General features: G+C 29.5%; 1 protein-coding gene across 1 annotated transcript; it reads left to right on the forward strand.

Annotated features, from left to right (window-relative positions):
* Positions 1-9,646: 9,646 nt before the first annotated feature.
* On the forward strand, positions 9,647-18,237 carry LOC137818473 (dentin sialophosphoprotein-like protein). Its single transcript, XM_068621925.2, has 12 exons — positions 9,647-10,068; positions 10,630-10,856; positions 13,008-13,075; positions 13,324-13,395; positions 13,520-13,866; positions 13,973-14,041; positions 14,120-14,208; positions 14,316-16,493; positions 16,632-16,709; positions 16,812-16,923; positions 17,481-17,531; positions 17,967-18,237. Exons 1-12 carry the CDS (start codon positions 9,748-9,750, stop codon positions 18,012-18,014), a joined length of 3,660 nt encoding a protein of 1,219 aa, XP_068478026.2. The 5' UTR covers positions 9,647-9,747; the 3' UTR covers positions 18,015-18,237.
* The last annotated feature ends 2,339 nt before the right edge of the window (positions 18,238-20,576 follow it).

Consider the following 20,576-nt stretch of genomic DNA (forward strand, 5'->3'; position numbering starts at 1 on the left):
AATACTTATATTTTTTAATTTAGTATGATGGAAAGTCTGTGAACTCATCCGTGGATAAAATGTTAATCTTTATATAATTAACCATCTTAATTTATTTAATACTTATATATATAACATTTTTTAATTTGGTTCTTACATTTTGACATTTTTTTAATTTGATTGATTTATACATAAAATTAAAAACAAATTATGCATATAATTAAAAGTAGGTTATATATAGAAAGAATATATTAAAATTGTGTAACAGAAAAAAAAAATCAGAATTCACTAGAAAATAAATTATATATTTAAATTTCTTATATTATATATTTCTTGTTTACTCATAACAAAATATTTTGTTCTCTTTGGCAGGTTGAAGGCTAATAACTTTTCAGTTCCAGTTGAGAGAAGTGTACTAGGCTCTATGGAATTTTTCCTTTTTTTTATAATTTTCTATGGGATTTTTCCTTTTTTTTCTAATTTTCTATGAGTTTTTTCTTTTATTCAAAAATTTGTACAGAAATTCTGGGATTTTGGCTCTTACTTTTTTTTACCTAATTTGGAGAAATTAATAGAATAAAGAAAAGTTTACTCTACCATGTTGTTGCTAAATATTATGATTTATGCTTTAGTTTATTATTTTGTAGTAGAATTTTTTTTATTGCAACGTTTAAGTCTCTGTAACGTAATAGCAATTGTATCAAAGGCTAAAATTAAGAAATTACAGTAATTTAAATTTTTATATTCGATATTAGGACCTTCAATTCAATGTACGAGGGAAATAATTTCTCAACATATTTATTTTTTAAAATGAAAAGTAGGTATTTTGAATTTTAAAGAAATAAAAAAAGTTTTACAGCACAAAAATCAAAACTTAATTTATTTACCTAAACTTAAGCTAAAACGTATTTAAGTGAATGTATTATCAAATTAATGTCATTTAATTTGGTTTAATTATAAGTATTATCAATCCAAACAAAAATTAAATTAATTATTTAATTTGTGAAGTGTCTTTCCTTTGTAAAGATGGTTGTAGTATGATTTTTTTTTTTTCATGTCAAGTTTAAAGTTCTCGAATTATATTTATATTTTGAGTATGAAGTTTTGGAGTTTCATGTAATACTACAATTTTGTAGTAGATTATTGAGAAATCACGTGTGTATGTGTTTAATGCTTTTCAAATGCATGTTGAAACCATTGAACATCCATTGCATTTGCATACGATTTTTTTTGGTTACATGTTAATTGAAAAGCATTTTTGCATGAGCATGTGATGTTTTTTAGTAGTATGTAGAATCACTTTATAAGTTTTTATTAATGATATAAATCACTTTAAATATTTTTTTTTAATATTTTAAATAGTCAATATAATGAGTAATTATTTTTTATATTTAAATTTAGTTGTTATTTAATAAATTTTTCGTAATGAGAAAGCAAGTCACGCTTAAATTTTATACTATTTCCCCTTAATCCAATTAATTTATAATTTATCTATCTTATCTTTTCCCTGATTTTTTTGTTTTTCTATTCTTCCTTTCAAACATAGACTTTGTATTTGATTGAGAAGTTTATGGAATGAAAAAGGAAAGAAAGGAAAAAATTTAGTAAAATATGTGATTATTTGCATAATAAAAAGAAATGAAAGAAAAAATTGTAAGTGATTTTAATAATATGATAATTATTTTGAAAACTATCATTACAAAAAAAACCATGAAATAGAAACTAATTTTTAAAGATCAAAATAATTAGTTGTAATAGTAATTAAATTAAAGATCATTTTAAAAACTAAAAAAAAAAATTGGTTTCTAAATTAGTTTCTATTATCGTTAAATATTTTATAAATTGATATCTAATTAGTAACTAAGGTTTTTGCTACCAAATTTAAAAACTAAATAATTGGTAGTTAAAACAATAGTTGCTAATTAGATACCAATTTAGAAACTATTTAACAATAATATAAACTAATTTAGAAATCGTTTTTTTTAGTTTCTAAAATGGTCTCTAATTTAGTTACTATTGCAACTAATTATTTTGGTTTATAAAAAATGGTTTCTATTTCATGATTTTCTTGTAGTGTATAACATAATAAATTTATAAAACATCATATTATCCTTAATATTATAAATAATTTTAATTAAATATTGAATAATGATAGTATTATTATTATTTATATTCTTATTATCATCATTATTATTATTTTATGAGTTTATTTTTATTTATTGCTACTACTGTTATTTTTAATTTTTGTTATTTTTATTATTATTTATGATTTATTATTATTATTATTTATATATAATTAATTATATTACATCATATATCATCATGCTACCTTATATAACATACCATGTGATTTTGTATGGTTGGACTACAATAAATATAAATATGTCATTTGAATATCTTAAATTTACTTTTTCAAATGGAGTTTTGAAACACCAAACAATCCCTTGTCTGAACATGAAGCTTTTTGGAGAAGAAGAAAAAGTTAAAGTAAAGAAAGTTGTTTTAGATAAATCTTAATTAGCGAGTTTAAAATAAGTTTTTCATTTGTGAAAATGGTTGTAGTATGATATTTTTTTTTTCATGTTAAGTTTAAAGTTCTTGAATTATAGGTTAAGTATGAAGTTTTGGAGTTGTATGTAATACCAAAGCTTTTTAGTAGGTAATTGAGAAACATAAGTTGCGTTTGCATCTAATGTTCTCTAGAAACATGTGAAGACAAAGAACATTGGTTGTAGATGTGTTTAATGTCCTCCAATTGCATGTTGAAACTAATGAACATCCACTGCATTTGCGTATGATGTCCTCTAGTTACATGTATAATTGAAAAACATTTTTGCATAAGCATTTGATCTTCCCTAGTAGCATGTAGAATCTAAGTAATACTAGTTGCATCTGCATCTAGAGTTTTCTAACTACCTACATGAAATTTGAAGTTCACGTGTCGTGAAAAGCTTGGAGTTCTTTTGTTGTATTTGGGGTTCAAAGTTCTTTGTGACATATGTAGTTGGATATTCTTTAAGGACCCATTGAGTCTATAGTCCAACATTGCAGGTTGGACTAGGATTACTCTTCCTTGTTTAAGTGGAGTTTTGTGTTTCTTTCAAACTTAAAATCGAGATAGATTTGTTGTTATATGTTAGGAGGAAAATTCTTATGAATGAGTTTTAGAAAGATGCATGGATTTCAAAAGAGAGACAATTTATTTTGAGGTTTTTAAGTGCGAGTATTGTATGAGTAACCTCAACGAGTATTTCGTCTTATACCCTTAGTTAAAAAATGTATACGAGCTCAAATGAAGGTTTCATTAAAGTCGCATGAGTGAGAGATCTTTTAATACCCTTATTCAAACGAAACATGTGCGTTTAAACAAATGTATCATATGTGCCACTCTATTGAGTGATTTATCTAACACCCTTGCTTAACGAAAATTCTTTCGCTCAAGCAAAGACATCACTTAATTTCTCTAATTACGTGATTTTCCTAGTTTTTTTGGCTAATTACATAATTTATGCCTATGTGTATGTATAGATTGTTGAATTACGTGTTTGAGTAATTTTTGTTTTGATTTAATTAATGATGATATTTGCATGTGTGTGTATGCATGTGATGAATATGTGAGTGACATGTGTTATGCATAACATGTGAACTAAAGTTATGCACGGATTATTCATGGACAATAATTTGAGAAGAACTAGCTATCTACAAACAATTGGTCAAAACAAGACGTGATTAGATATAACAACACAGATACAATTATGAAGATTGTTATATTTATAATTTTATCTTTCTCTCTTGTACTAATTGGCCCATTATATAATCTTATAATTAAATTTTACAATACAGATTTATTATTTTATTCTAATAAATATAAATATATTATAAATAAAATGTAATTAAACAAATTTCCAAAAATCAAATCAAAAGATAAAATACAATAAAGCCATGAAATAATTATATAATGCAAATTTGTTATTTATTTTAATAAATATAAATATACTGCAAATAAAAAGCAATAAAAGGTAATGTTAATTAACTTTATATACATTACCTTATATTTAAATATAAGTATTTTATTTCGTTGTTAATTTCTATTTTAAACTTGGGTTAAATTGTTTAGTTAGAAAAAACATATATAAAAAATTTAAGAAAATATCTATTTTGTATATCTCAAATATACTTAGTACTTAATAAACTAATGAATCAAATAGATTAGCGTAACAAAAAAACATTTTTTTTCAAATCTAAACGGGGTTTTCTAAAAATATATGTATTATTTTCATATTGAATCTTTGATTATTGTATGTTGACTTTACCAATGACTTATATTTTATTCTAAAATATTATTTAATTAATATTTAAAATATTTAAAGACACGTACATATTGCATACGAAAACAAAGATAATTAAGGATGAATTTTTATTTTAAAATTGGGGATAAAGATAATAAAACTTGCAACCACTTTAAATATTAAAATACAAAGGCTATATTTTGATAGTGAAGAATTCACTTAGATTCACTATTTTAACCATTGTAAATAACACATTATTCGATAGATATAATTTTCAACTATCTCAATCTATCTTTTTCAAAATCTTTATATACTTATATTTGATATCGATTTCGTATTCTAAATCTTATATTTTATTTTTATCTTCAATATTTTGATAGTCTTTTTTAAAATCGTATGATATCTTTAAATCACTTATTTTTTTTAATTTAATATCTTTTATTTCTATCTTTATAATAATAATTTATAAGAAATTATGTGTGTATAAAAACAAGCTTATAGGAAGGAGTAGAACACAATTTCACATTTTTCTTGCTCTGTCTTTTTTCATTACACAGTATTATTGGTGGTGATTTTGATTTGAGTAGACAAAATAGAAAGAATGTGGGAAAATCGATTATTTTGGTTAAGCTTTGGAACATTAGGTATTGTTTGGTGTGAGCATGGTTTGAAGGAGGTAGCGATCTCTCACATGAAGCGTGAGATTCGCTATATTGAAGAACAACTTAACTATAAACAATGTTCTTCATCAAAAAGCGTTTCATCAAAACGTGCTTCTGTTCCTGTTTCCTCTTCCAATCAGGTATATTTCTTTATTCCATTCCCATGTTCAACAACAATTTCATATTGCATCTTCATAACATTTTGCATGATGAATCCAATAACTTATTTGTTTTTTCCATCCATAATCACCATGCTTCTTCACATGGGTGACTTTTCCTTTAGAAAAAAAATATCACTTTTTTAAACAAAATAATCACTTATTATTGTGTTCTTTCTTGTGTTTGCTAAATCTTTTTAAAGAGTAAAGCTAACAATAACATGTAAAACACAAAAAAAAAACTATATTTAATAAATAATCTGCTTTTTAAATTATTATTAAATGTAGGTAATTTATGTTTTTATAAAAAAAAAAATTAATAACATATGTGTTTTGTCTAGATCTCTTATATTTGATATTTTTTTTCATGTGAAAATAGATGAATGTTGTTATTTGAAATGTCAACCTAACTGAGATGTCAAGTTGAAAAATGATGTTTAACTTGAAAGTTTTTATAAACCCTAAACCCTAAACCCTAAAAACTAAAAACTACCCGATATTTCTTTATATATACCAATATTTTTATTAAAGATTTATTTATCTTTTGAATAACTCAGATTAGTCTAAGTAATCGACCATATAATTTTCTTTTACAAATGACACATTTTTAATTTAATATTTATGTAATTAACACATTCTTAATTTATTTAATACTTATATTTTTTAATTTAGTACGATGGAAAGTCTGTGAACTCATCCGTGGACAAAAGGTTAATCTTTATAAAATTAACCATTCTTAATTTATTTAATACTTATATATATATATATATATATATATATATAACATTTTTTAATTTGGGTCTTACATTTTGATATATTTTTAATTTGATTGATTTACACATAAAATTAAAAATAAATTATGCATATAATTAAAACTAGGCTATATATAGAAAGATTAGATTAAAATTGTGTAACAGAAAAAAAATCAGAATTCACTAGAGAATAAATTATATATTTAAATTTCTTATATTATATATTTCTTGTTTACTCATAAAAAAATATTTTCTTCTCTTTGGCAGGTTGAAGGCTAATAACTTTTCAGTTCCAGTTGAGAGATGTGTACTAGGCTTTATGTAATTTTTCCTTTTTTTCTAATATTCTATGGGATTTTTCCTTTTTTTTCTAATTTTCTATGAGATTTTCCTTTTATTATAAAATTTGTAAAGAAATTCTGGGATTTTGGCTCTTACTTTTTTTTTTTACCTAATTTGGAGAAATTAATAGAATAAAGCAAAGTTTACTCTACCATGTTGCTAAATAATATGATTTATTCTTTAGTTTATTATTTTGTTGTAGAATGTTTTTTGATTGCAACGTTTAAGTCTCTGTAACGTAATAGAAATTGTATCAAAGGCTTAGAATTAAGAAATTACAGTAATTTAAATTTTTATATTCGATATTAGGACATTTCTATTCAATGTACGAGGGAAATAACTTCTCAACATATTTATTTTTTAAAATCAAAAGTAGGTATTTTGAATTTTAAAGAAAAAAAAAGTTTTACAGCACAAAAATCAAAACTTAATTTCTTTACTTTAAGTGAATTTATTATAAATTAGTGTGATTTAATTTGGTTTAATTATAAGTATTATCAATCAAAACAAAAAATAAACAAATTATTTAATTTGGGAAGTGTCTTTCTTTTTTTAAAGATTGTTGTAGTATGATTTTTTTTATGTAAAGTTTAAATTTCTCGAATTATATTTTGAATATGAAGTTTTTGAGTTAAAATTATATTATTAGAATTTGAAATTTTGAGTTATAAGTTTGTTCTTAAAAAACGCTTCAGTAAATTAAAAGATGAAGATGTTATTTACTTGACTCTTTAGTAACCTGAGATTATTGAGTGACAATATTTTTAGTCAACTTGATTTTATAAATTTTATTTTGATTAATTAATTTTAGCATTATGTGAATTGTGTTTAAATATTTTTTTTATATAACAATTATGTCTAATTTTTTTAATGTGAGGCAAAAGCTATTTGCCTTTTAACTCAAAAACATTTATTAACTTAATCAAATTTTGAATGTGAAACTAAACACACAAAATTTGACATGAACTTTCAATTAATATTTCAACATTGTTTTGGAGAGTCTAAGGCAAAACCAAACACTACCTCAACATGTTTTTTTTCTCGAAATTAAAGAGTCACATGCCATGATTTAACATCAATTAAGACAAGAAAAACACACAAAAGGTGGAAAAAAAGCAACAATAATTTTCAACTTCTTATGTGAAGCTATATGTGGTTTTTTATTTTCTTTATAAGAATGAACAATTTCTCATTCTTCCTTTGATTGAAAAAAAATGTCATTATTTTTCTTGGTATCATATTGATGCAAATTTCTTAAAAATGAAAATGATGATATTTATGGAGCTATTTTGATTTTTTCACAAATACTTTGAAAAAAAGTAAGGTGAAATAAATTCATTTTCTCCGTAAATTAAAATATTTTATTGGATAATATAATATCATTTTACCTTAATTTTTTTTAAATGTATGTGGAAAAAATTTCTCTAATTTTTTTACTTTTTTTAAGAGATAACATGCACGTAAATTTATTCTGTTTTTATATTTTAGGATATATGTAAATTATATTTATTGTGTTTGATAAATATATATATATATATATATATATATAACTTTTTTTAAAACCATTTCTTTAAAATATGTATATTTTTATTAAAAAATCATAATAAGTGTATTATTGAAATTGTCAATTTGATTTATGACTTAGAGATCAATTTAATGTTTTTTTTAAAGTAAGTCTCACCTTATTGATCTACTAAATGAGTGAGTAAAATACAACATAATTTGATCTCAATCTAACTTTATAAAGTTTGACTTAAACTTAACTCGATTTGATTCATCCTTACTTAGGTTAGGCCTAACCAAACTAACATGGGCTCACATAAACCTCAATCCCAATTGACTTGAGCTTAACTTGAATCAATTTCATCTTGAACAAAGCCTAACCAACCTAATTTTAACCTAACTCGACCCAACTTGATTTGGGTTTAGCCTGACCCAACCTTGTATGACTTGAGCCTAACTCAACCTAATCTTTCATGACTGAGGCCTAACTTGATTTTGGTCAAACTCGACCAAGTTTAAGTCAAATTTGGGTTAACTTGGTCTAACCTTGATCCCGCTTAATTTGACTTAATCGAGATGACCTAACCCAATCTAGGCTCACCCCCGATTCGACTTAACATACACTTGACTCGACATTGCCGATGTGGGTTTAACCTAAATTAGGCATGTCTCACTATGACCTAACATGGTCTGATTTGGACTTGACCTAACCCAGGCATGAAGCAACTTGATCTGATTTGTGTCTAACTCAAATCAATACAACATACGCTTAACCAAACATGACCCAACTTAGACTCAACTAAACTTGGATTGACATGGAATTAATCCTACTTGAGCTCAACTTGACTTTTTTTGACATGATTTTGACTTGACCTAAATTGAACTTGGCCTAACATAATATTGTCCATTTTGACTTGTGCATGACTCAACTCGACTCCACTTGAGCCCAAACTGACCTAACTTGATCGAAACTAGACTCGCCTCAACCTAACTTGTCCTAACCTAGGTTTGACTTGATTATACATGGACAAAAAACTAAGAGTTGCTTATAAGCAAAAATCTAAAACATACGAACAAAAATAAGTACACCAAGTGTTTAAGTTTATAGTAGGTTGTTAGGATTGAAGTTAAATTGCAAAAATGTTCAAGATTAAACAACATTTATGAAGAAATAGATGAGTTTTTTTTTTTCTAAAAAAAACAATAACAATGCAAAAAGGAGAAATAGAATTTCAAGGAACAATTATGTTTTAAAGGAACAATTATGTTTTAAGAGAAAAAAAAAGAAAGAAAGGAGGAGGCAACTTTCTTCTAGTCATAGTTTTTATTTTCATTTAATAAAGATATATATGATATTTTTTTTCACCAAAGATAATTTTAAGATACTTCATGTAAATGTTACATGCATTATCCATATTTATAACTTCTACTTTTATAGTTTTTCTTTATTTTCATTAAATAAAATAAAATAAAAAATATCATAATTCTAATGAAAGATGTAAGGCTAATTTTCCTTCCACATAATCAATCGTAACCTGCATCCAACAGTATACTGAAAATGTCTATTTTATTTTTAATCTTCCGTATATATATATTCACAATACAAATAAAGCAGTTACATATATATAAATATAAAACTAAGATATATGTCTTTTGGATATGACTATTCTCAATAAATGAATGTCTTTCAGACGTTAAAATCGGAAAGTTTTAATCTGAAAAAAATTATAAGAACAATTTATGATTTAAAAAAAATTATGGATACATATGACAATTAATTTGATGAAGGAAGAATTAGCCAAAAAAAATGTAAAGAAGTGAAAAATTCCCTCCCACACAAAGCAAATTAGGGTAGAAGAAAAAAGAATATCCAAATCATATAGGGGCAATATTGTAAGTGAAAGAAAAAGAAAGAGTGAGAGAGAGAAAAAGGAAAATATATATAATTCTATTATTATTTTTTGCTGTGGAATTTTCATTTTTTTTTATCGCATAGTGGTACGTTCCACCATCATCTTAACAGACATCTCGGAGGCAAAAACAACGCAACGGCAATCCCGACATGTACGGCGGCGCCTCCTCCAAGCTCGGCCGCGGCGCCCCCAACCGCCGCTCCTTCCCTCCTCCTCCGGCGCCTCACCGTTCATCCGCTCCCGGAGGCCGCCTCTCCCTCGGCGCATCCTCCCGCAACGCCGCGAAGGAGGCGGCGGCGACGGCAGCGGTGGAGGAGACCTTCAGCCTGATCTCCGGCAGCAATTCGCTTGCATTCTCGATGATCATACGGCTCGCGCCCGACCTCGTGGAGGAGATCAGGCGCGTGGAGTCACAGGGCGGCACTGCGCGTATGAAGTTCGGCCCCAATCCTCACAATCCAAGCGGAAACGTAACGCTTCTCGCTCAACTTGTTTGGTTCTCAGCATTCGATTGGTCATTGCATCGAATCGAACGTTAAAGTGTTTGTTTATTCATTTTTGTGTTATGCTCATTTAAGTTTATTTGGACTAAAAAGACAAACAAACGTTATGAAGAATAGTGGAAATATAGACTAGGTTAGCGTCGTATTCACGGTTCAAAACAGAATTTGAATTTGAAATTATACGTCTATGCTTATTGTGAAATGTACGCTTACTGTGAAGTTGTGCGAAATTCATTCACGGAAATTGAATTTTTACTGATTTTAAATCTGTATTGATGTTACTTCATTTTGAACTGTGTTATAATGATAGTGCTACTTGGAAGTCGGAGGGTGTATTTGTGCCTAATTTGATTCAGTTTGCAATGATATATGCTAAATGACCGACTTTTAAACTTATCAATGTTGTTTCTATTCGAGAGTGAAATCAGGTTACTTTGCCACGAGGCTTGTCTTCTGTTTCTGTGCGTTTGGGATTTTGTTACGCAATTTCTGATTTGTTGTTTGGAATGGCTGTTTTATTTGTGCCAGATTATAGATGTTGGTGGGAAGGAGTTCAGGTTTACGTGGTCAAGGGAATTGGGGGACCTCTGTGATATTTATGAAGAGCGTAAGAGTGGCGAAGATGGTAATGGTTTGCTTGTTGAATCTGGGTGTGCCTGGCGCAAACTGAATGTGCAGCGTATCTTGGATGAGTCCACCAAAAATCATGTCAAAAGGCGGTCAGAGGAAGCTGATCGGAAAATGAAGTCTCGCAAGTATGTAGCCATAATTGGGGATATTCCTTAACTTTTACCTCGTGAACTTCATATTATGCACTCATCCTTTGAAAACCTTGTCTTTTCAGTGATCTTCCGTCTTTTTCCTTATTAATTTGTTATAGCTTGCATTTCGGATGCTTTTATAAGAAAATGCAGATGACACTTATGTTTAAAAAGAATAATATGTGTGTTCTATGGTATCTCTTGGAGCAATCTATTAAAGTATTTCCAAATTTGAAGGTATGCGATAAAAGTCAATTGATACATAGGTTTGGTTCCTCTAAAGTGAGCAATTCACTTTTGAATGTAAAGTAAGCAATATCAGTTATTGGTGGCAAATTAATGGTTGATGTTAGAGCCGATTCATGATAAATCATGTGTCACTAGAGGATCCAAGTCCAAATTTCAAACAACCACTAGGGTAATATCAAATCTGAGTTTTGAAGTTTTGATGTTTAGTTTTTTGTAAGTCTTATCTATGGTTGCTACAACTTTTATTTCTTTCAGAATTATATTACAAATTATTAACGAAAAGGAACTTGTGAGATGAGTTATGGGCTTTGATAGTAGATGCTTTTGAATTAGGGTTGAACTTAACTTGATCCTAAAATTTAGTTCATGAAGCAAGGATTCCTCAAGCCTTTATAAGGGGGTATAAGGTTGAGTTTGTGCTAAGAGTGGAAGGGAGGGAGGGATAGGTTGTAGGTTTCAGTCCTCCTTAACAAAAACTAACATATTAATAACTAACATTTGCTGATAAAATAACTCAAGCATTTATAAGCTCACAGTGTTGATAAATAGGCATTACAACAACGTTGTAGGGCTATTGCATTAGGCATTCCTTGGTTCCAAAATTGTGATTTTGTTTGCTATTGTGGCTGTCAGGGTTGTTGTGATTTTCGCATGCATACTGCATCCTCTTGTCATCACTAGCGTGTCTTCAGCCATTTGAAGAATTTTGACATGTAAAGAGTGGAGATTTATTGCATTGTGTGACAAGGTAGATTGCAGTAACAAAGCTGCAGGGCTAAGTAGATTTTTTTTTTAATTTTGCCTTGGTAAAGCTGTCGGGTTAGGTAGAACTTTAGACAGTTAAAGATTGCGCACTATCATATCTGTGATAGACTTGGATACCATCTTGAAATTTTGGGTTAGGTCTAACTTAACCACAAAACCAAGTGTGGTGAGGATTGTCCAAGCGTGCATCAGCTCTACATTATACTCATCTACAGTGGATTGAATTCACCAGCTCTACATTATACACATCTATAGTGGATTGAATTTGTATTATAGGCAAACAATAGATGTGAGCATAGGGGGAATAGATTCGGGTTCAGTTTGTTATTTACTACACAGTAGTTAACAGTCTTGCAGTGGGCAGTTAGGTGTAGCTTCTAAATAATTTGTTGAGTGGGAGCTTGAACCAAAGTAATAGGGGCGAGAGGGAGAGAGAGTAATATAATTCTAGGGGATTTGGAATGACTTTTGAGAGTCTTGAATCCCTGGATTTTAGAGAAGTTTCATCAATCTTCTTGAGTCTTGTTTCAGACCCAAGGATACGAGTTAATGTTAATCTGTCCATTTTTCTGACCTTCTGGTACTATTCAATTCTGTAACGTTACCATATACAATGACAATAACATTCTGCTAAAGCTTTATTTACTTGAAATTCGAGGAATAGTTATCTCATATTATTCCGTGATTCAAAATATTCAAGCTCTAATGTTCATATGTAGGCTAGCCCTAATAAATGAAAAGGCAGGAATTACGGTGGTACAATATATTCTAATAATTAGAAATACTTCTGGAATATGTACAGGAAAGATAAAATGTTCTATCCTAAATTAGAGCTACTTTCTCAACATTTTTTGTAAAAAAGTAAATGAACTGTTGTTGGCATAATACTCAGCCAAATGTAACAGAGGTTCTTGGTTCAGTATATACTCTATTTCTAATGTTAGACTTAATCAACTCATCTGTTTCTTTGCGTTTCTTTTCAAAATCAGTTGCTTATATATTTATTGTCATTCAATGAATTTTCTTCTTTTATTCCACACAGTGATTGTTTGTGGTGTATGACTCCTCTTCTCCCCTACTCCATTTTCTTCTTTTGGCCACTTCTTCATTTATTTTTGTTGTTTCCAACAGAGCCATTGTCTTAGAGCCTGGGAACCCGCCTATGAAAAGTCAGATAAAGGCATTAGCAGCTGTTGAGGGTAACTTTTCTTTTGTTTCTTGTATTTTACAGATTTATTTTTCCTGTAATATTTTCAGAGTGAAAATTTCAAATTGTTATTTTCTTATTTCATTGAGATGAGCAAGTAGAATATTTTTTTGATATTGAACATGATTTCCTGCTTATCACCTCTCTATTTTCTTCTGCCAAAGCTTTCCAATTTTACCGTCTTTAGTTTAATTTATATTTAACTATTTTGCTGAATAGCCTTGTACTTCCCTTGTCCAGCTACAACATGGAAAAATTACAGTAAGAAGAAAGAGGCTGCACTTAAAAAAAGGAAAGTGGAAACCATTCAAGGTATTGAAGTTTACATCAATCAATCAATCTCAAGATGGCATCGCTTACCAGCATTGAAACCCTTTTGATAAATTTCTGTTAGCTCATGTAATTCATCTGTAATGTCTGGAACTTTTTTTTATAGCTGGTGGACCCCCAAAATCTTCCCATAGATCTGGGTTGACTTCAACAAGTACAAGTACCAAGGGCAGACATTCCTCTCCTCAACCGTCTCCACCAGATCCTTTTGCTGCTTCTTCCTCTCCACTAGGAGTTGTAAATATGTCTAAGACCTCTGAGGATGCTGTGCCTGCACAGATGACAGGTAAACAAGATACTAATGTTGTCTCTGAGAAAGAAACTTCTACCAGGACAAACAAAGCTGTGAGGAACACACCAGGTGGCAAGGGGCCTCATGGGTCTAAACCAGCAGATTTGCAGGGCATGTTAATTTCTATTCTAAAGGATAAACCTAGTGGAATGACTTTGAAGGTGTTGTACAAGAGATCCAAAATATGATTCTTCGGCTTTTTTTTAATTTCTCTAACTTGGATTCGTCTAATTTATCTTTCTAACTGCCTCCCCCCTTTGATTATAGGCTTTGGAGAAAGCCGTAGGAGACACACTTCCAAATTCCATAAAGAAAATTGAGCCAATTATAAAAAAGGTAAGTAGTGGGTTTTTTTTAGGGTATTGTTTTATGATACACTTGTTGTCTAATATTTCAGTTAATGTTGATGTTCAGATTGCAAAATATCAGGCTCCAGGAAGGTATATATTGAAACCAGAAGTGGATTTGGAAAGCTTAAATAAGCCTCAGATTGAAAGCGGAAGGTGCCCTTTATTTATTTTTCTTAAATAAGCTTAAATAAACCAGTACTACAAGTACCTCACTTTTATGGGCCCCTTCGTGCATTTAAGGTGTATATTTTTTTGTACAGTTCTCCTGATGACAATCACAGCCAGATACCTACTCGTGAAGAGTTTCATGACCAGACATCAGCCCCACAGGGAGAATCTGAAGAAAAAGTCCCAAATGTTGATATGGAGGAAATGGTTAATGTAAAATCCAAAGTAGAAGAAGATACAAACAATTTGGAAAAAATTGATGCCCAACATACTTCACCTGATATCCTTGGTGACAAAAAAGGTTCTGATTACAGTGAAGGCCAGGCAGGCAGCTCCAGTGATAGCGGAAGCGACAGTGACAGTGACAGTGACAGCAGCGATAGTGGCAGTGACAGTGGAAGCCACAGTAGGAGCAGAAGTAATGCGGGATCAGGGAGCGGGAGTAGTAGTGACAGTGAAAGTGATGCATCTTCTAGCAGCAAGGAGGGACTGGAGGGTTCTGATGAGGATGTAGATATTATGACTAGTGATGATGAGAAAGAGTCAAAGCAAAAAGCTGAAGTATCTGATCAAAGGATGCCCTTACCCATTCAAGGAAAATCTCCTGATGGAAGATCAATGCAGAACGAGGTTGATGAGAAACAGGATGGTAATGAATCTGATGCAATTGAAATTGAAAAGGACTTACCTGAGGAACGGGAAACTGAATTGGCTCTACCTCCAGCTACCATTCCAAATAGAGGTGGAAAATATGCAGAAGAGACGAGACCCGTTTCAATTGACTATCAACAGGTCCAGGAAGGCCAAAATTATACAGGAAGTTTGTTTGATGAAAAAGAAAGTGAAGTTAAAGATAGGTCTAGGCATGAACAGTCTGACAGCTCGGATAGGTTCTCTAAAGGTAAACATAAGAGGGTTTCTGATGTGAAGAGTGTAGATGAGAAACCAGAACGTGCAAAGAGGTTAAAAGCAGAATTGTCTCCTGGTATTGATTTGCAGACATTAAAAAATTCTCGGAACTTGTCTCCTTCTGAATTTACTGAAGACACTGGTAAGGGACCTAATGTACAAGTGTTGAACAGAGCTGATAGGCAAGCGAATTTAAGTGTTGGCTTACAAAAAGGACCCAATCGAGCATTTCCTGGAAAATCTAGTTCAGATTTTCCACAAAAGTCCTCATCTCAAACCCATTGGGAAAACCCTTCCTACTCCTGGGAAAAATCAGATAAACAAGGAGAAAGTGTAAGGCACAGCAAAAAACACTCAGCAAATGACTTCCCTGCACGAGAAGCTTCTTCCGTACAGAAAGATAAATCTCATAAAGATGCATCAAATGAAGATATCAGTGCCACTGAGAAAAAAGTTTCAAGGAATTCCAGGGATGGTAGTAATGGAAGTAAACAGCCTCTATTCATGGATTCTTATTACCAAGAACAAGGTGAAATGGTTGGTAAATCAAGAGAACACCGGCAAAGTACACAGTCACACTTGGGAATATCACCTAAGGAAAGCGACAGAATTGGTCTTGATCAATCCCCTGTAACTAATGGACGAGGTGTCTCTCTTCAAAGAGAGCTTTCAGACTTGGAGTTGGGAGAACTTCGTGAGTCCACTCCAGATGAAACTCATGTTGCAAAGCAATTTGAACGAAAAGGTTCTTTTAAACAGTTGGAAAACAAAACAAACAACACTTCAGAGGACAGGAATTCAGATATCACTAGAGTAAAACCATCATTGAAGGCAAATTCAGATTCAGGAAAACAGTCCTCAGCCTTTGTAAATTCTGGTTTACCCAGTAATTTGGACAACACATACAAAAAGAACTCAGATAATCATTTTGAGGATTCAACAAAATCTCGTTCAAGAGTTGTGCAGACTCATTCACAACATTTGAAAGCTGATAATGCAGAAGTTGGATCTCAAAACAAATTGTCAGAAATGAGTAGTAAATATAGAAATAATGAATCTGGGGTGAGCCGAGATACTGACTTGGAAGGTCGCAGTGAAAGCAATAGAGGAGTGCCTGCAAATGCATCTAAACAACAGGATGGCAAAGGGGGAATAGTTTTCTACCCAGTGAAAGAAAGTAAAAGGCAAACATCTAATTCAGTAGAAGAGATGGCTGATGGAGGAAAGGATTCTGGGTTTGCTGATAGAAATCATAGTGATCAAAAGAAGAGAGAATCATCTTCAGATGAAAATAGTTACTCTTTTTCAAAGTATGAAAAGGATGAGCCTGAATTGAAGGGCCCAATAAGGAGTTTTTCTCAGTAAGCAATTATTCTTAGGCTTTTCTAATTATACCTTAATCGTTGTTCCAGTGGTTCATGTTATGATAGGGTGCTCCTCTTGAGTTAAAGCACTTGATCTTTTTGGCGTCTGATACATTTTTTCCTATGCAATGCTAGATATAAAGAATATGTAGAGGAGTATCGTGACAAATATGATAGGTACACTTCCTTGCACAAGATTTTGGAGAGTTACAGGTAAATGCCCTTACAAATCAAGGTTCATTGCTTTTTCTCTTAGATGTGCAGTTTGATTACCTGTCCGATGTTCTGTTTAACATCTCTACCCACAATTTGTAGGGACGAGTTTCAGAAACTAGGTGATGATTTACAGCAAGCTAAAGGCAGAGATATGGATAGATATTATGACCTTGTGGAGCAGCTGAAGGAATCCTATCGACGTTGTGGACCGGTATGTTCTATTTTGCTTCATCCAATAAATGCAGCAGTATTTTGTATAATTGTACCATAAAGTGCAAATGCTGGACAAATAATGTTTTAATGTCTGCATTTAACAGTTTGTCAAAAAACTGACACGCTTAAGCTCCTTCTATCTAATCTCATCCATTTACCTCTTTTTGGATGATATAATCTTTGAAAATGTTTGTACTCTCTAAATCACACATACGATAATCTTGAAGGAATTTATGCTTATTGAAAGTTATTGTACACGAGAATCCTCTAGTTCACGTGGATGTCTTAAGCTGATTCGTCTTATTATATTAAATGGCAACCTGTATGTATAGCATTAACAGCAATGGTAATTGATTGCCAGTTTCCTAGTTCGACTTGATGCAATTTTGGTTAAGTTTAACATTAAACTAACTAGTGATTTATCTTTTCATGAAGAGTTTATGTTTGGGATATTGGAGTTGTTTTCCTCCTAGTGTTTCATGTGTTTACCTTATCTGTAAAGCTCTCCGTGTGTTTAGTACATCTTTTAAACTTGTGAGCATGATGAAATTGCAGAGACACAAGAGATTGAAGAAAATATTCGTTGTTCTTCATTTGGAATTGGAGGTAATTATTTACATTTTCTCTAACTTCAATTTAGAATTTTATTTTTACAGTAAATACACAATTTCATCTTTGAAAGTATCAACCTATATTGATTTAGTCCTGAAAGTTTGCATATATGTAGATACACTATTTAATTCTTGAATCTGTCAATTTCATGACAAATTAGATCTTCCAACTAGAAATTGACTAACTTTAGATTCTAAATTTTTGATGAAGTTGACAGGGATTAAATTAAATTAACAAAGAAGGATAAATTCATTTTGAAGTTAACTGATTCAGGGACTAAACTGTATTCACCTAAACTTAGGGAACAAATTAGCATACATTGTCGTTTTTGGAGACATAACTTCTTCTTCTTGTCTTCTCTCATAATTGCCTAGTTTCATTACTTCTTTGTACATGTTCCTAACGCTTCTTTGTTCACGCCTTTTGCAGAATATTAAACGAAGGATCACTGACTTTGCAAACTCGTATAATAAATGATGAAAGTGCAAGAGTAATATATTGATAAAATAGAAGGGTGTTTATGAAGGTTAAGAATTTTGATGTGCAGTTTAGATGAATTGTTGTGTAGGTTGGGTATGCACTATTTCTGGGTAGAGCCATATATATCTGTGTCTGTGTATAAATCAAATTTTGTCTATTTTGCTATTGCGTATAGGTCTGGCATATTTTTTTTTATTGCTAAGGTCCTTCCTTTTGTTTTCATGTCTCCATAAATGTATATTCTTTCATTTCGTTTAACAAATTAACCAGCTTCACTCTCAACAGTAGTCCTAGACAAATTTCAGAACGACTAAAAGGTTAGTTGCAAGTGTCCACTGAACTTTTTACATTATCAGATGTTAATTATATGTTAAAATTGGTCAAGTAAATGGGAACAATTTTTGTTAATATATGAATATTGATCTAGTTCTCTCATTTTTTATATATGTTTTTTTTAATAACACCTATTTTGTGTGATTATAAATAATTGTTGTTACTTGATGTGTCAGTTTAACTTAGCTGAATGAAAAGTTTCTTTGTTAGTTTAACTTAGCTGAATGTAAAGTTTCTTTCATGTTTAATATGAGAGTTTTTTATAAAAAAAATGGTAAAAAATAAATTGAATGTTATTTGATATTTTAATTATAAAATTATTACATGATTGTGATCAGTTTTGTTCCTTGGTTTGATATCTGTTCATCCGATGAAACATTCTCTTATTACTGCAGAGTTTTGTAAGTAAAACCTTCCCTTAAACTTGAATCCTACTTTTTTTTATTTTTTTCATAAATATCATATTAAATTCTTGTTTGAATTTAAGTAGAAATATACAAATTAATTTTATTGAATATTGTGTCATCTATTTCCAACTCATCATATTATTGAGTTTTAATTTTACATTTTATAAAAGAAATTCTTTGGCTTTTATCTCTCAAAAACATGAAATTTTGTTCATGATCTCTGATATCATTAACAACATTTTATACTTAAAAAAATTCTAAAGATTGATAGTTGTAATTTTATATTTTAGAGGATTAAAATTAAAGAAAAAATATTTTACCAGAACTAGAATTATTATTAGTTTTAAAATTTTGAGAGACAAAGTATAAATGGAATGTTTTACACTAACTAAACCAAAACATTTTCATTTTATAAAGACTTGATATTCAAGTCACGGGTTAAGAATGATTTAATTTTAAATACGAACATGGTTTGCTTGGTTAAATTTCTGTTCGTATATTAATTTAAAGGGTCAAAAGCTAAGATTGATTAAATTGAAATTAAATTTTAGAATAGATTATTCAATTTAATTGCATTAGTTTTTTTTCCCATTTTATTATCCATTGAACTCGCTTTTCAATTCAACTTTTAAAATTGATTTGGTAATTTTTTTTTTTTTTCTAAAAGTGAAATTAAGTTCTTTTTATAACCTGATAAAAACGTTGAAATATGAGATTCTTATGATTAAAATCTAGTGCAGTTAGACATTTAAAATTGGGGAAGAATGTTTTTTGGGCACTTGTCTTTTCTAGCTTTTAAATAGAAACAAAGGGGTAACTCAAAATATATTCTAGAATACTTTCTAGATTTGAGTTTTCAAAACATTTTCTAGATTTTAGATATTTAAAAAATATATTTTTAGATTTTGTTTTTCATAATGTATTTTTTTATTCTAGAATTGCTTTGCCACAATAGAATTTTGGTTTTTCAATTGAATTTTCATTTTCCAAAACACAACAATCTATTTCAAATTTGCTTTTCTAAATTACATTTTTTAATTTAAGATTTTTAATTCTCAAATGAAGAGAAATTTTGGAATTTTAAAAATTGAGTGGAGGACCTCCTCCTTGTCAATACAATTTTAAAAGTAAAATTTACTGACAATTTATAATTTAAGAACCTTTTGGTTATTTTATTTATTCAAAAAACCAATTTAATCATTTTTTATATTTAATTGAATATATCTCAGTAATTGTTTTATAGTTATATTAATCTTAAAAACTAATTTCGTTCAACACTTTTAAGGACTATTTTAGTAGTTTTTCTTCTTCTTTCATTTCTCTATTTTTTTATTTACCCATATATATGTACTGTGTGTTGTTATATTTAATATTAATCAGACGCTAAATGTTGAACATAATTTTATTTTAGTTTATTAAATTTTACTGTATTTACAAATTTTGATTAAATATTTTATAATTATGAATATTCAAATATTATTTTTTTTATTAAAATTTATTTTCAATAATTTTGCATTGTGGTCTCTTTGACAATTTGTATTTTTTCGAATTGAGTTTTTGAACTCTAACCAGAATAATATTTTAATCACACACATTTCATGAAAAAAATAATAATTTATTTTTCAATTCATTTAATCATAGGACAAATATTGTAATTTTATAATCTTATAAATTAAATTCTTTTATTAATCACAATTATCATATCACATTTCATAAACTTTCTGCTTATTTTTCATTACTTTTTTTTCTTAATTCAAACAATTTCAATGTCTCTATTTCTCGTTAAATCTATCATTTCCTCAACTCAAAAATCACATAC

Source organism: Phaseolus vulgaris, chromosome 10, assembly GCF_051622355.1.
Source record: "Phaseolus vulgaris cultivar YP4 chromosome 10, ASM5162235v1, whole genome shotgun sequence".
Taxonomy (NCBI): Eukaryota; Viridiplantae; Streptophyta; class Magnoliopsida; order Fabales; family Fabaceae; genus Phaseolus; species Phaseolus vulgaris.

What these genes read in the sequence shown, in the direction of transcription:
- LOC137818473 (XM_068621925.2), top strand. Translation starts at nt 9,748, where the DNA reads ATGTACGGCGGCGCCTCCTCCAAGCTCGGCCGCGGCGCCCCCAACCGC. An exon ending in GGCATTAGCAGCTGTTGAGG is followed by an intron (nt 13,076 to 13,323) that starts GTAACTTTTCTT and finishes TCCCTTGTCCAG; the next exon opens with CTACAACATGGAAAAATTAC. An exon ending in CCAATAAGGAGTTTTTCTCA is followed by an intron (nt 16,494 to 16,631) that starts GTAAGCAATTAT and finishes ATGCAATGCTAG; the next exon opens with ATATAAAGAATATGTAGAGG.